The 17,434-nt window shown below is 42.5% G+C and overlaps 1 protein-coding gene across 2 annotated transcripts in view; it reads left to right on the top strand.

Moving 5' to 3' along the window:
- EXT2 (exostosin glycosyltransferase 2) overlaps positions 1 to 17,434 on the top strand; it is a 121,469-nt gene that overhangs the window by 12,293 nt on the left and 91,742 nt on the right. For both annotated transcript variants that reach the window (XM_059709597.1, XM_059709599.1), the window contains exons 4-7: positions 1,897 to 2,013; positions 10,923 to 11,118; positions 12,836 to 12,975; positions 15,734 to 15,827. In XM_059709597.1, coding sequence (XP_059565580.1) covers positions 1,897 to 2,013; positions 10,923 to 11,118; positions 12,836 to 12,975; positions 15,734 to 15,827 — 547 coding nt within the window. The remainder of the gene's footprint in view (positions 1 to 1,896; positions 2,014 to 10,922; positions 11,119 to 12,835; positions 12,976 to 15,733; positions 15,828 to 17,434) is intronic.

Raw genomic sequence — 17,434 nt, 5'->3', positions numbered from 1 at the left:
TGGGATGCATAATGGGAAAACAGAATGTGCTTCTCAGAAGCTCACTTTTCAGTCAATGTAAAACATGTGTTCTTTAAAGCAAGGGGTGCTTACAATTATTTTCTCCATTGCAATGTTATGGAAACCTTGGCAGAAGAAGATGCAGTGACTTAAAATTGAAGTCTTGTCAGTGACAGGGTTGGTGTGAGGTCTGGGTGCCTAATGGCAGTTGTGGCTGTTTTCAAGATCACAAATGGAGATTGCACGTGTATGATTTGTGACGTTAAGACATGCTTTGGATTGCATGCTTTTTTACTATCAGTGCATAAACTGGAACAGGGTGAAGTTTGGGGCCCCAGGGACAGAATAACAGTAGAAGTTGGTTCTTCTTTTCTCACCACATACACACACCCCTCTCTTCTGGAGCTGTGGGTGTAATTATCTAATCACTCATTACCCTGGCTTACCTAAACTGCCCACTGCCTGTATATTGGCTCTGTGTTTGCTTCTCTGCACAAAGGTCATGGGGGCCCATACAATCTGCTTGCCATCATGGTCATGGAACCTGCCAAATTCATGTTGGATGTATTCACTGCTGAATGCTAATCAGGACGAATAAGACCGTATGTTGATACTAAGGATAGTCATTAAGTTTTACAGAGTAGACTGGCAGCTGGAGAGATTTTTAGCCTGCACATTACCTCACTAACCAATTCTTGGTTTCAGAAAGCTTAAACAAACAGATTGGGATTTCCAGGGTTGGTTTGAAAATCTTTGAACTTTAACTGGTCATGTTAGAAGGAAATGCACACTGTCATCACACAGGGAGGGGATTGGTAGCAATCAATATTGCAAAAAATGTGGTTTCTCAGTTCAGACAGTTAGGCCTAGACTGTGCAGTGCAAGGAACTGGCAATGCTCTGCTCCAGTAAGTGATTTTGATGGCTTTGGAACTCCAAAGACAGAATAACAGTAAAAGTTGGTGTGATATACACCTGCTTCCTTTCTCTGATGAAGTGTCATTTTACTACTTGCTGGATCCAATTAAAACAGTGTGTTCCCAGCTTTCTGATTGAGAATAAAAACTAGTGCATGTGGACTGCAAGAGAAGCACTGAAGGTCCAGGTCTGGATTCTGCTTCCTGTACAGGGAATTGGGTTAACAAGATTAACTAGAATGGAAGTTGATTGCTGAGAGAGGCTACATGATTCACATGTAGCTCTGGGATAACAGTGGAAAGAACTGTTTGGGGCAGGATTGGAGAGAAGCTGGGGCATATGCAGTGAGATGTGATGCTTTGCTGTCACCGCTGCTTTCGGTGCCATTGTCTCCTGAGATTCTGGCCAATGAGTAGGTAAGTGACTCTCCCAGCCAGTCTTCCTTTCAGAACTGTTGTTATTCCTGTTATTGTAAATGTGTTTAACACCAGGATATGGCTTTTGGGAGAGGTGAATGGGAGCTGAATAAGATAGCAGAGGGTGTCTTCTGGCCTGTCATCTATTTTTAAAAATGGAAAGTAAGGAAAGACTACTAGGACCTTGCAGGAAAGCTGGTAACTCAGCGATGGAATGCAGCTGATGTCCAGGAGATGTAATGTAAAACACTTAGCACCATGTCTTTATGGAAAAATGACTAAGTTAACATTAGCTGTTGTTGACTCAATTATAGCAGCTCCTTGAATAATGCCATTTCATTCAACTTCGTTTCCTTAAAGCATTCATGAGATGCAGTAGGAATTTAACTCTTGTTTATATCAGTTAGCCTGTGGTAAAATTGATTTCGTTCTATGTTGTTTTGCTTAAAGGCGCAGAACCTATCCACAATGTTAAGTGAAGACTTACTGTACTTCTGTCCCTTTCTACAGAGCTTATTAGCATGAAGACCTTCTTATTGTTTGACAAAATTTTTTGCTTTCAGGGCTCTGTTGGCTGGTGGTGGCTTTTCTACATGGACTTACAGGCAAGGCTACGATGTCAGCATTCCTGTCTATAGTCCGCTGTCAGCTGAGGTGGACCTTCCAGAGAAAGGACCAGGGTAAGGTACACTCAGCACAGCCAGCTGTGCGTTCTCAGAGCTTCCCCTTAGAAGCCTTCCAAAGTGAAGACATTTCTCTCCTCAGTATGTGTGCTCTGCCATGTAGTCTGGGACCAAATTATGGAAGTTACTTGACATTTTATTCTTTAGACAATGTATAAAAAAGCTCAGATGAGATCGAACCATCTTTTACTCTACCCGTAGGGAAGTGCAAAGGAAGACTGGATCTTTCATGAATGTGTTACTTAGATAAACTTTCTGAATATTTTTCTGTTCGTGGGCTCCCATAATTGACTTTTGTTTTTTTTAATTGAGATATAATTTATATACGATAAAATTTTAACATGTACCATTCAGTGAGTTTTTAAAAATTGAGATATAATTGACATATAACACTGTGTAAGCATTAGGTGTATATTGCTTGAATTTGATACAATTCAGTGGCTTTTAGTATATTCACAAAGTTTGTATAACTATCATCATCACTGCTATCTGATTCCAGAACATTTTCATCACCCCCAGAATAAACCCAATACCTACTAGCTGTCACTCTCTATCCCTGTCCCTAAACTTCACACTCTCTGCCCCCAGCAACAACTGCTAATCTGCTTTCGGTCTCTATGGATTTGCCCATTCTGGACATTTCATTTAATGTCGTTATACAATATGTGACCTTTTGTGTCTTTTATCACTTAACATAATGTTTTCAAGGTTTAGTCATCTTGTAGCATGGAGTCAATACTTCATTCCTTTCTTGGCTGAATAATATTTCATCATATCGATGGATATACCACATTTTGTTTATTCCTTAATCACTTGACAGACATTTCAGTTGTTTCCACTTTTAGCAGTTTTAAGTAATGCTGCTGTCAACATTTGTATCCAGGTTTTTGTGTAAACATATGTTTTTAATGCTCTTGGATGTATATCTTGGTGTGGAATTGCTGAGTCATGTGGTTACTCTATGTTTAACTTTTTGAGGATCTGCCAGATTGTATTCCAGAATGGCTGCACCAGCAATGTATGAGTGTTCCAGTTTCTCCATATCCCTCCCAATGCTTGTTATGTCTTTCTTTCTTATTCTAGCCATCAAAGTGGATGTGCAGTGGTATCTTATTGTGGTTTTGATTTGCATAGGTCTAATGATTAATAATGTTGAGTATCTTTTCATGTTCTTATTGATCATTTATTGACCTCTTTAGAGAAATATCTATTTAAATCATTTGCCACTTTTAAGTTGGATTTTGTTTTTATTGTTATTATGAGAACTTTTTGTATAGTTTAGATCCTTATCAGATATGACTTGCAAATCTTTTCTCTCATTCTATAGGTTGTCTTTTTACTTTCTTGATGGTGTCTTTTGACACACAAAAGTTTCTAATTTTAGTGAACTCCCAATTTATTTTTCCTTTGGTTACTTGTGCTTTTGGTGTCATAGCTAAAAAACCATTGCCTAATTCAAGGTCATAAAGATGTACACTTATGTTTTCTTCTAAGAATTTTGTAGTTTTATCTTTTACATTTTGGTTTTTGATCCATTTTGAGTTAATTTTTCATATAGTGTGAGGTAGGGATCCAACTTCATTCTTTTACTTGTGGATATCCAGTTGTCTTAGCAACACTTGTTGAAAAGACTATTCTTTTCCCATTGAATGATCTTGGCACCATTGTTGAAAATTAGCCGGCCATAGATGTGTGGGTTTATTTCTGGACTCTCAGTTCTGTTCCATTGGTCTCTGTCTTTCCTTATGGCACTACCCTACTCTCTTGATTACTGTAATTTTGTAGTAAGTTTTGAAATTGGTAAATGTGAGTCCTCTATTTTTGTGTTTGTTTTTCAAGATTTCTTTTTGGTAGCTATTCAAGGTTCCTTGATTTTTTTTTTTTATCCTCACCTGAGGATATGTTTATTGATTTTAGAGAGAAAGGGAGGGAGGGAGAGAGAGAGAGAGAGAGAGAGAGAGAGAGAGATATCAATGTGAGAGAGAAACATCAATCGTTTGCCTCCTGTACATACCCCAACTAGGAATTGAACCTGCCACCTTTTGGTTTGTGGGATAATGCTCCAACCAACTGAGCCACCCAGCCAGGGCAAGGTTCCTTCACTTTAATTACTTTTAAAATAATGCAACTTGAATAAGTACAAATAAAAAACAATAATCTAAACTCTTTGTGCTTATACAACTACAAAACTAAAACAAATTTACAAATTAAATACAAACAAATCTATAAAACTATCATTAATATCATTCAGATTAACATAATGTGATGGCTGGGGCTTTTTCTTTGAAACTGAGTTGCATTTTCAAGGCGAACATGGAGTTAATAACAGTTTTTTGGGTTTGACTTGCCTATACTGTTATATGCTGGGTGATGCTGTCCTTCTCCATACTGCTTTTTTAACAATAGGAAGCTTCCCTTTATATAGCATATTATATTATTACTAGAGTCCCGGTGCCCGAATTCATGCACCAGTGGGGTCCCTCAGCCTGGTCTGTGGAATCGGGCCAAAACTGGCTCTCTGACATCCCCTGAGGAGTCCCAGATAGTGAGAGGGCAATTGGGGCACGATCGGGGCCAGGGAGGGATGCAGGAGGTTAGCCAGCTGGGGAGGGACCGCGGGAGGGCTCCCTCGGTCCCGATTGGCTGGACCCCAGCAGCAAGCTTACCTACTGGTTGGAGCATCTGCTCCCTGATGGTCAGTGCACATCATAGCAACTGGTAGATTGGTCAACTGTCTGCCCCCTGGCGGTCAGTGCACGTCATAGCGAGCAGTTGAGAGGCATTAGCATATGATTAGCATATTACACTTTGATTGGTTGAAAGGCCAACTGGCTGACCGGACACTTAGCATATTAGGCGTTTATTATATAGGATCTTTATCTCGTAGAGATGCACAATTCATATCCCTCCCCACATTTTATTATGAAAATCTTCACTCAGCAAAGTTTAGAAAAATTTTAGTCCACTGAATACAAACTTGAATATTGAAAAATATTTAGCAGTATTCATCATTAAATATGGGCAAAATATGCCTGTCCTAATTTTTTTGGATCATCATGAGGTGAAAATTAAAAAATAATTTTTACAGAGAATTTGTAGACTGGAAAAAATGATAGTTCATGTTTTGTTTCAAGGCTGGATTTCCATAAAATGAAAAGGATATTCTGTGTTAGTACAGCTTGTACTCTTTGGGGTGGTATAGTTTCTGTCATCCACTGATATCTTAATTTGGTATATTTATGTAGCACTAGACATGAATAACTGTAATAGGTAGAGAAAAGTCAGTTGAGCTTGAAAAAAGTTTACTCCTCTGCTTGCAGCTTCTGTGAACATTTACTGAAATTTAAGTCAGTGGTGTGGTTTCTGAAAGTTTTTTTTAACCCTTTGCTTTATTTTTCCTGAAGTTCTGGAAATTGTTTTACTCAGTTCAGTTCTCTTCAGCTCAACTCAAACCTTTATTGGAGGCCATTTGGACCAAGTATGGCAAGGCTGCTGGCTCTCAACAGGGGAAGAGGGTTGATTTGTTCCCCTAGAACATCTGTCCCCCTCCAATATATGGAGCCATGTTTTACTGTTATCACTGAGGGGTGCCCAATACCAGCTTGAATTTCAGTGATTTGCCAGAAGGACTCCGGAGTCAGCATGTAGTTGTACTCTGGCTATGATTTTTTGCGGAAGGGTACAAAACATAGTCAGTAAAGGGAAAAGGCGCCTGCGGTGAAGTCCAGGGAAACAAAGTGCAGGCATGCGAGGGCCCCTCCCCGTGATGCCACACAGGACTGCTTACTTCCCCAGCACAAGTTGTGACAACATGTGTGAAATATGGCCCGCAGGGAAACGCCTTAGAAACTCAGTGCCCCGGCTTTTTATTGAGAGCTAGTCACACGGGCATTCACTGCCTGGCATGTGCCAAACTTCCAGACTCCCAGAAGGAAAGCAGATGCTCAGTCTAAGCCATATCACTTGTACAAACAGTTTGGGCACAGTTCTTTTTTAAAAATGATTTTTTTAATCCTCACCTGAGGATATGTTTTTAATTGATGTTAGAGAGAGAGGAAGGGAGAGAAGGGCTGAGAGAGAGAAACATTGATGTGAGAGAGAAACATTGATCCGTGACCTTCCTTATGTGCTCCAACTGAGGATTGAACCCACAACCTTTTTTTTTTGGCATACGGGATGACACTAACCAACTGAGCCACCCTGCCGGGGGCTTAGCCCTTTTTTTTTTTTTTTTAAAATATATATATTTTATTGATTTTTTTACAGAGAGGAAGGGAGAGGGATAGAGAGTTAGAAATATTGATGAGAGAGAAACATCAGTTGCCTCCTGCACACACCCTACTGGGGATGTGCCCGCAACCAAGGTACATGCCCTTGACTGGAATCGAACCTGGAACCCTTCAGTCCGCAGGCCTACGCTCTATTCCAGGGGTCCTCAAACTTTTTAAACAGGGGCCAGTTCACTGGCCCTCAGACCGTTGGAGGGCCGGACTATAGTTTTAAAAAAAACTATGAACAAATTCCTATGCACACTGCACATATCTTATTTTGAAGTAAAAAAACAAAACGGGAACAAATACAATATTTGTATTTGCATGTGGCCCGCGGGCCGTAGTTTGAGGACCCCTGCATTCACTGAGCCAAACCGGTTAGGGCCCGGGGGCTTAGCTCTTATCAGTTCTGGGGATGGTGGGAAATCTCCCAAATCGAAGTTCCCACACACTAGCCAAGGGCCAACCTTTCAAAGGAAAATAGGCCTGCTGTGTTACCTGGCATCTGCTGGGTGGAGGCCAGGGATCCACTAACCCTCTGCAATGCTCAGAGCAACTCCCCACAAAGAGAGTCATTGGAGCCAAACATCAGCAGTGCCAGGAGCATCCTGAGAAGCCGGCTGAGGCAGAGAGTGAGCTGTGAGGATCAGGTCTGTCAGTTGGTTTGGTGGCCTCTGTGCCTCTGTCTTTCTTTCTTTTTAAAAAAAATATATTTTGTTGATTTTAGAGAGAAGGGAGAGGGAGAGAGAGAGAAACATCAATGATGAGAGAGAATCATTGATTGGCTGCCTCCCGCACACCCCCCATTGGGGATCGAGCCCTCAACCCAGGCATGTGCCCTTGGCCGGAATTGAACCTGGGACCCTTCAGTCCGCAGGCGGATGCTCTATCCATTGAGCCAAACCAGCTAGGGCTCTGTCTTTCTTAAGACTGCTTGAGCTAAACTCTCTTTACTATCTGATCTCTCCAGTATAATATCACTCTCTTATGTTGGATTATGACTCTTAATTCCCTGCAGATTTAATCCAGGACAGAAAACAGACCAAAAAGAGAGGATGTAAAAACAGAGAACAAATCACGCTGAACAGTGAAATTATTTTTAAATAGTTTCAAAGACTTAAATTGCTATATTGGTATTATTTTCTTAGTGAATATCTCTAATTATTGTATATAATTAGACTCAAATTTAAATCCTTAAATCATTTAAGTTCTCAGTGAGTTTCTGAAATTCTTTGCTTCAATAACTAGATACTGACACGATATATCCTCAAGGGCAGCTGCAGATGTTAAAGGCTGCACTGGGCACGATCCTCCCTCTGCTGGCCAGTTGGTGCATTTCACATCTGAATGTGGACCCACATTTCCCCTCTAGCTCACAGTTTGGCTCTGCAACTGTGGTGTTTCTTTTATAAACACCCCCCATCCCCCACCCCCCCAAAGTAAAAATATAAGGCAAAGACAGGCTCCAGACTCATCCTTTCCAGGGACTTGGGAGGAGGCAGGGTGGGGGACCTCTTGGCTGCGTTTGGTATTTGTTGCTCTTTGTGAGAGTTGCTTTTTAAGGGAATTCCCACATCTCTTGAGGGCTATATAGAGTAGCAAGAACTTTGTTTTTATTTTTATATTAAATCCCTCTCTGTTTTTTCAATAGGAAGCTGAGGGTTGTTGCTATTGATAGTTCCTTCTCACAGCTGTGCTGGCCTCAGCTGGAATTCTTGTCATTTTCTCTCTAAAAGGAACTAAATTGGGAGTTTACAACTGTTACTGTTGAGGGAGACTTCAAATTCTCAGCATGATTTTACTTAAACTTAGATATCAGCACTGCTGAGAGGAACCATGAAAGTCATAGCCAGTAATTTTAGTCCTTAAAAGAAAAACAAATCCACCTGAACATTTTGTTTGCTTAAAACTAAAATGGGCATGCTCCATCAACCATCTGTCAGGTCAGGGAGAGCCAGCATGACGCAGGGGAACATTTCAGACTCTTGTTCACATCTGCACGTTTATGTTGAAAATGGAGCAGTAACAGCAGGGATCCAGTGGTCCTGTGACTGACTGTTCTGGGATTCCCAGCTGCCCCCTCACCTCACTTGGTCTCCAGCATCCCATGGGTTGCCATAACTACCTCTACCCCTGTCCATAGTGCAGAAACCTTAGCCAGTCACCCTTTTAGGGCTCTGACACCTGAGCTGGGCCACCTCCCTGCTATTCCCCAAGTAGAAAGTCTTACTCCACAAAGCCTTCAACACTCCATGTAGGCCACCCTCATGCAGAAACACCCTCTTCCTGCTAGGACTCCAACACTACATCGTCCTGCATGGACACCCTCTTGAATGCCAACATGCCTATTCTTGCAGCTAGAGCACCCTTTTTTATTAGCAGCTCTACTGAAATAGAAAGTCTCCAGAAACACCTAGCAAGTACCATGTTCCAGTGTCTTAGGGATTGGAAAGACCCTTAGGGGCCATTTAGCCTTAACTTGATGCATGACTTTTCACTATAATTTTGAAACAAAAAGTTTTCTGATTTTTAATAAGAAAAACTCTTGCAGTCCACATCATTTTCAGATAGCTTTAATTGTTGAGGTGGTTTCCCTGCTTATCTTGTGAATTGGGCTATAGCACTTTCTCCTGTTTAAACAGACAAGATTGATTACGGAAATACTTTGAGGTGAGCTGAGAGTGCTCCCTGTATCTGGTCTTTCCACCACTAAGTCATTCCTCCAAAATGAATGCTTTCACAAAAGAAAAATTGTTGGGGCTCAGAGCTGGGAATAGAAACCAAGAGTCTGTTTCAGTGTCCAGAAGAAACACGTTAGATGTAAATATTCAGCTTATTGTTCAGTAAATTACAATTTAGGGGGACATTGCCTAGGATGAGAGGAACCAGTCTGTGCAGTTGATCCAAATTGTCTCCCTGATGGGATGCTATTCCATGTGGCTCTTATTCCCACTTACCTTTCCCCAGGCCTCTGGGTCTAAGCTACCTTCTGGGGCAGCTCTAGCAAACAGAACCTCCCGTGTTGAGGTGGTGGTCTGCATTTGTGCTGTCAGGCACCCACTAGCCACATAGGGCCCACACTTGAAATGAGGGTGATGTGGCTGAGGAACTGAATTTGAAACTTTAATTAATTTAATGTAAATGGCCCGAGGTGGCTAATTGCTATTGGACAGTGAGGTTCTAGGGAATCGGCTTATTCTTTTCTTTCCTCACTGTGGTGTGGGCAATGCCTTTTGCTTTTAGTTCAGTTGTACAAAGAAATTACAAAAAAAGTGGTTCTGAAGATTTATAAGTGACCCGGGGCTGTGGTACCCATTGCTCTGTTTTCTGGAGTCTGTGAGCTGATCTGGCTGGCCAGGCCAGTTCACCTTCTCCCTCATCGCTCTGTGTGGTCTGGACCTGAAGCTTAGCGCTCAGTAAAAGATGGGCCCTCAGAGAATGATTGATTAGTCTTTGGCAATGGATGTATGAACCTTTAAATAAGAAACTAAAGAAAAGTGAAACGATTACCCTCCCTTTCTTCCCAAAGCAAGGAAAAAAGAGAGCGAGATGGTTCACAGAGCATAGGTTTTTGGTCCTTTCTTATGAACAGACTCATGTTATCATCCAGCCTATGAGATGCACAGCCCTCGTATTTCCTGTGCTCTATACCAGTTAGAGGTAGATTTCAGTGAGCATTCAATCTCACTAGGTGTGATGGGCATTTCATTTCCTCCTGGAACCTGCTTTGTATTACTCTTTTCTAGTGGTCTTTCAACCCATACAGGGTTTATGCTCTGTAACCTCTCTGTTTTCTGGGAATCTTGCCTTCCAGGAGGGAATTATGTACCATATGGTCTCCCCAAAATTTCCCCCTTGACTCTGCCTTACTAGTTTTGTGTCCTCATTTTTATCTCTGATGGAGTTCTAAATGGTACTAGGCCCTTGGGAATCCTTTCTTCACGCCATTTTCTTTTAAGCATCCTTGTTGTACAGATGTTAAGACTGATTCCATCCTCTGGTAAAGACCTGTTCTCAGTGACCAATTCAGTCTTCCTGATGGCGGCTGACCGCCATGGAGCTGTCTTTCCCTGGAGCTTCTTCATAGCATTAGGTGCCATTCAACAGCCAGAGCAGTCCTCCTCTCTCCTGGTCTTACAGCCAGTGCTGCCCTTCAAGTTTCCCTCTTTTCCCATTTGAAGGATGCAGCCAACTCTCAGTTCCTTTTCACATCAGAGAATCAGCTATAGATAATGATAACATGTTGATGTTTCTTTTCCAATCAACCAGTCAGTTTCTCTCTTTTTACACACACACACACACACACACACACACACACACACACACACACACGTATTTTAGCATGCTAAGCTTGGCTTGGCGTATTGTAAGTAGTTCCTCAAAACATTAAGAATTTTTTCCAAATAAAATTTTTACCTATTGCATAATATTTCAGCATGTGAATGAGTCACACCTTACTCTCGTACAGCATATAATATTTTAAACCATCAGCCACGCTAGAGTATTATTTCCCAAAAAGTCAAGAGATATGGAAACTGATGAGAAAACACTACTGGCATATGTTTAATGTCAGTTTGTCTTACCTTGACTGCCACACCAGTTAAGCTTCCCACTCACCTTTTCCCTCCTTTCTAGTCCCCGGCGATACTTCCTCCTGTCGTCTCAGATGGCTCTGCATCCCGAGTACCGAGAGGAACTGGGAGCCCTCCAGGCCAAACACGGAGAGTCAGTGTTAGTCCTAGATAAATGCACCAACCTCTCCGAGGACGTCCTTTCCGTCCGCAAGCGCTGCCACGAGCATCAGGTCTTCGACTACCCCCAGGTGCTGCAGGTGAGTGTCATTCATGACCGCCCGAGCCGCGGTAGAGATCACTTCCACACGGTGAAATTAGCCCCGACCAACAGCTCTCTCCCCTGGCAGCCAGGAGAACTCCCCCCGGGGAGGAGGAAGCGTAGCCTGGCTCTTTACTGGGTGCGTAGACCTGAAGGTGCTTCGATGCCTGGCATAGTGTTTGTGCAAAGCTGCTTGGCCTGTGAGTGTTCATAGGCCTTTCAAATATTCATTATACTTCAAAAATGCAAATGTGAGAGGTCTACCAAGAAGCCACATAGACAAAGCAGGCAGATGTAGTTTGCTTTTACACCTGTATTCATAAGCCAGTCAGAGAAATGGTCGTCTTAAGCGGCAGCTTGAACCCTGTGACTGCTAGCCCACAGCTACAGTCAGCTTTTCCTGGGCGTGGAAGGTCTTTATTTTTAGTCATTGTTTCGTTTTTTGGTGTTTAGCCACCCTTAGCATGTCCTACTGGTGGCATGTCCTGTACTTAAATATACAGTCCTTTTGGGGGTGTTTTATAAGCAGGATATTTGACATTCAAAGGGCATGGGGGCTAAGAAAGGAGACGTTGAGTTTTGTTCACTTAAATATTTAAGATGCAGACAGGTTAGTTCAAGGGGAAATATCAAGGTGCTGGTATGATTTTTTTTTTTTTAAATCTCCAAAGAGAACCAGCCCATGCTGAGATTGTTAAAATACTTTCTTTCAAAAAGTGCTGCATCTCCTCTGGAATGTCTGACTGATAACAGTGGTGATGTGAACAGGAGTATTTATAGTAACCTTTGTCTAGACAGGAAAAATGGTTATCAGCACGTGTGTCCACATCTGGATGCTGACTCCTCGGGGCGGCGGGGCTGTCCACCTGCGCCTCTGGGCGCCATGACTGATTCTCTTCTCTGACTCTTGCTGCTTCTCTTATTTATCCCCAGAGGAGTTTGGCATATTGAGTTTCTTCACATTTTTTTCTAAATGTTCCTTTTCTCTAGCTTTAAAGATTAAATAGTCTGTCTTTTTTAAAATCTTTTTTTCTCCTGACGAGGCAAAAACTGGGAGAAACTGAGTGTTAGGTCTTTTCTTATTTTGGTTTACCAAATGCAACTATTTTTCTTCCTGTGCATCTCTTATTTTCCCAGATGTTCCCCATGCTGAGGGAGTGAATGAGGAACATCTTTTGAGGTTTTTCATTTTGTCCGATTTATTTTTTCTAAATAGAACATTTCTGTCTTAATGTGTTTTCAAAGGTATTGCATTCATGAAATGACTATCTTCTATATGCAGAGCACACTGCTAGATGCCATGGGGAGTGGAAAGATGAAATGAGATTTGATACCTTTGCCTTAGGGGGTCCTCTAGAGAACCCCATATGCCCAGACAAAATAATTCTATTACACGGTAGGCTGCGGTAAGTACACTGTGCCACATGTATTTTCATGGTACCATAGGGCTGAAAGAGACAGTCTGTGCGAAGTCATATTGTTGAGTGTCCAGAGAAGACTTGGACGTGGGTTTTAAACATTTTCAGGGTGCCAACAGAGGAGGCACCGAAGTACCGCTGAAGAGCAGAAGGGTGAATCAATCGTTGCATTTTTGTGTCAGGATGCCTCAGTGTTGCTTGGCTTCAGCCTTTGGGAGAACTTCATGCTCTGCAGGGATCACAAGCGGATCAGTGAAACTGGTTTGTAAATCCCTCCTTCTACTTCTGTTCCTGCAGGAGGCTACTTTCTGTGTGGTTCTTCGCGGGGCTCGGCTGGGCCAGGCGGTACTGAGTGACGTTCTACGGGCTGGCTGTGTCCCAGTTGTCATCGCAGACTCCTATATTTTGCCTTTCTCCGAAGTGCTTGACTGGAAAAGGTGGGTGTTACCTTCTAATAAATTTTACACGAGTGAGTCTGTGTGTATTAGATTTCAGAAGCCTTCAAGTAATTGTGATGTCTTCTGTAGATTGTTTGCCTATGTTTTCCTTCAGGAGAGTTAGTTCATTGGCCTGGAGCAGAGATTGTGAGCCAAATATGGTAGATTGCCGGTTTTATAAATAAAGTTTTTTTTTTTTTAAATATATTTTATTGATTTTTTACAGAGAGGAAGGGAGAGAGATAGAGAGTTAGAAACATCGATGAGAGAGAAACATCGATCAGCCGCCTCCTGCTGGAGATGTGCCCGCAACCCAGGCACATGCCCTTGACCGGAATCGAACCCGGGACCCCTCAGTCCGCAGGCCAACGCTCTATCCACTGAGCCAAACCGGTTTTGGCTATAAATAAAGTTTTATCGAAACTCAGCCACACCCTTTCACTTACATATTGTCTTGTGCTACAGTGGCAGAGTTGAGTCGTTATGGCAGAAATTGTATGGCTCACAAAACCTAAAATATTTGCTCTCTGGCCCTTTACAGAAAGCATTTACCAATTCTTGGCCAAAAAGCAGCGGTTTATAGAGACTGCAGGGTATACTTACCTGGAGAACTTTTCAAAATGCCTGAGCTTAGCCTTAGGAATGCTGAATTTTAAAGCTCCCAGGTATAATTTATAAGCTCAGTTGAGAACCATTGCTCTGGAGTCTTTATTGAGTTTGCATAATGTGACTAGCTGGAGGTGGAGTGCCTCCCCATGGATGAAAGCTTAGAAACATTGCCAGTGGACAGATGGGCAGATGGAGGCTCTGCTTGGTTATGGCTGTTAAAAAACAGACTAGCCCAAGAGGCTCATGCTATTTCATTTCCCTAGGACTTTGGAGGTTAAAGATTATTAGAAATTAGTTTCTTTTGTATATGCTTCTCAGGCTTGACTTGGTCTTAAATGCTTAATTGCTTTCTTCTCTCCCAGTTTTTTTGATATTTCTATCCAACTATGATCACTACAGATATTTGAATAATTTAAGTAGCACTCATTCATATGTCTATTCATTCATTCATCTCACATTTATTGGGAAACCTGTGAATAATACAGTCTCTGCTATTAAGGAGGTTAGAATCTAGTGAGGAAGACAAACCAATTATAATGTGTGTTAAGGGCTATAATAGATGCATGCACAGGGGGCGATGAAAGCCCAGAATGTAGCAGGGAGCCTAAATCAGCCTGGAAGAGGAGGGTTTGCAAATCTTTGTACCTAAGAGAAGTGATGAGCCACTTGCAGTCATTTATACATCCATGAAAACATGATTGAGTGTCTTCTATTTGCCAGATACTGTGTTAGGAATGGGGATACAAAGATGATCAAGGTCAAACCTTACCTCCAAGAAGCGCATAGTTTGGTGGTGGCAGATAGACAAGTAAACCAGTAATTACCAAATACTGTGATGAGACTCAGTTCTGGGTGCGGTGCTTGGAGAAGAGTGAGAAGGAGACACATACCATTGCTGGGGTGGAGATGTGAGGGCTTTACAGAGGCAGTGACCCTGAGCCAAGTCTGAAAAGATATTCCTATGGAAGCCAGATCTGCTTGGGTAGTTGAATAATGGATAAGTGGGTGAAGGGCTCTGGATTTGGAGTCAGGGAGCCTGGCTTCAGATAACCAGCTAGCTTGGTGATCTTGGCAAATCATTTAATCTTTTCAGAGCTTCGGTTTTCCCATCTGTGTAGTTGAAATCGTGTATTTATTTAGCAAATATTTATTAAGTGCTAACTGTATGTGCTAAGCAATGTACCAGATGTTCAGGATATGCTGGTGAGTGGAACTAGGTGTGGTTTCCATCCCAGTGGACTAGTCTACTAGTAGTGTGGGGAGAGGGCTTCAGATTTTAGTAAATTAATCTATGCAAATGTAATTGCAGTCTCTGCTCAATGCCACGAAGGGTAAGTCACTGTTGAGTCCTCCCTTTCCCTTACCTACCATATCCAATATGTTAGCAGATCCCACCGCTCTCCTCTCTCATCACTTTTATCAGTTCCTTCCTCGTCAGCAAGTCTTGCCTAGATTTGGCAGTGGCCTCTACCTGTTCTCCCTGCTTCTGGTCTTGCTATTGGTGGTTTGTTCTAACACTTTAGGGAGAGTGATCCTGTGGAACATAATCAGATTGTGCCTTGCTTGCCTAAAATCTCCCAGTGACTTTCTACCTCAGTAAAAGCCCACGTCCTTACAGTGGCCTATATGCTTTGCTGTAAACCCCCCCCCCCCCCCCCCCCCCCCGGTTTCTGTTCATCTCCATCTTCGTTACTGTTGTCCAGCCACATGGGCCTCATTGCTGTTGCTGGAACATTTCTGACACGCTGTTTTCCCAGAGCCTTTCACTTGTTAGTCCTTCTGCCTGGAGAGCTCTTCCCTCAGGTATTCTCATGGCTCTCTCACTCCCATTTCTTCCTTGTCTGCTTTGTTCACTGTCGGATTACTAGCACCTGGTTCCTAACAGGGTCTCCATAAATATGTGCTGAGTAAATGAATGGATTGGGTGTGCAGTCCAGCTGAAGTAGAAAAGTCCGTGTGAGTTCAGAGTGGGCACTGGAGAGTGAGGAAGAGTGTGCCACTCTCCAGAAGGAATGCGGGGGGGGGGGGGGGGGGGGGGGGGCTGAAGGAGGTTTGTCATTCCTGCTTATGAGAATTAAACAGGCAATGTATGTAGAAGTGCTCTGTGAAAGGACTGCACATATGTAAATTGTTCTGCTGCTGTTTCCAGAGCCTCTGTGGTTGTGCCAGAAGAAAAGATGGCAGACGTATACAGCATTTTGCAGAGCATCCCCCAAAGACAGATTGAAGAAATGCAGAGGCAGGTAAGAGGCCAAGCAGTAATTAAGGTATCTCTTTTCCTGAACCCTCTAGTCTCGAGGGCCAGTTACCTCCTCTGGTGAATGCCCTACATTATGTCAACCTGCAGAAGAAAGTGGCACTTTGCTGCCTCCCTTTCTACGTCTCTCTCCTGCTTTCTCATGCCCCCTTTCTCTGTGCTACATTGAGACCTTCTAAAGCATGCTGCTGCATTGCCCCTTCTCTGAGTATCCTATGTTCCAAAAGTGATCTCTTCCCAACCCCATATTTCTAGACTGGACTAATCTCAACTAGAGGTGAGATTATCAGGTTGAAGTAATTCCCAGATAGGTATAAAGGTTTAGCTACTAGATGCCAATAGCACACCCTCATCCCAAGTTGTGACAATCAAAACTATCTAGACATTGCCCAATGTCCCCTGCAGAACAAATTGCTTCGATTGAGAGCCACTGTTCCATTGATAGTTAAGGTCTCAGCTCTCTAAGGTTAGAGAGAGTTCTTTTGTTCTGTAGGACCCTTTCCAGAGTATGCTGGACACTTTGCCCTCTTTTTACTGTCCATCAGTTTAAAACTGACCTTGGCAGGAGTATCTAAAAAAAATAGCATGCAACTGGTTCTGGGAAGTTTTACACCTCAGTGAATTCTCTTTGGGGAGGTCTCATTTGCATCTTTTTGTAAGACAGGCATAAACCTCTTGCCTCGGTGGTTGATCCATAGAGCCCCTGGTTGGTATGCCAGAGTCACCTGAGGCTGAGGAGCCCAGTGATTTATTTGCTGAGCAACTCAGAACTAGTTGAAGGAGCTGCAAGGACCGTTGTAGCCAGCAGAGGTCTCCATCCACTTTTAAGTGATCATTTCCTTCTGTGTCAATGTTTCTAAGAAATCCTAAATCCTAAATGCCATGAGCTGCTCTGGTGTTTCACTCTGACATCATCCTCGAAGCCCCTCTCCAGAAACTATTCTTTCATTGAGGAAGAAAGAGTGCTCAGCACAGAATTTTGCTCTCCCTAGATAGGATAGAGCTACCGTTTCTGAGTTGACCCCAAGAACATGGTTTTGGGATCTTGGTGATGAAGGGATTGCAGTAACATTTTGCAACTTAGAGTTCAGTATCAAAAAGGCTATGTTCTGATCAGTGTAGACAATGGCCAAAATCCTTATCGTGCCTTGGGAATTAGCATGTACCGAGACAGAAACATGTTTAGCCTGACAAGAAGAAATTACATGTTCCTCATGACCTTAGATGTGATAGTGAAGCAGCCATAATGTGAAATACAGGGCTAGAGCCTAAAGTAAGTAAGAGCTGTCATTAAGGTAAGGTTTTTGAAGAAAAGTACAACTGAGGGCTCTGTTATCTACCCCTGAAAGGCAACAAGAGTGCCGGCATACAAGGCATTGGACAAGCTAAGGGTGGCTTATTATTTGTTGTTGTAGTTTTGTGGGTAGGTTAAAAGCCAGTCTCTTCAATTAGTAGAGGATAATAGTTAAAACAGTATCAATCAGCCTTTTATTGTCCTATGAGCTACATTAACTAGTTGATTAATTTAGTGAAACCCTAATTAAGTGTGGGGTTTTTTCAAGGGGAGATGATAGGAGATGATAAAAAAATCTG

The sequence above is a fragment of the Myotis daubentonii genome, chromosome 9 (assembly GCF_963259705.1).
Source record: "Myotis daubentonii chromosome 9, mMyoDau2.1, whole genome shotgun sequence".
Taxonomy (NCBI): domain Eukaryota; kingdom Metazoa; phylum Chordata; class Mammalia; order Chiroptera; family Vespertilionidae; genus Myotis; species Myotis daubentonii.
This window is presented reverse-complemented; position numbering and strand designations above follow the sequence as displayed.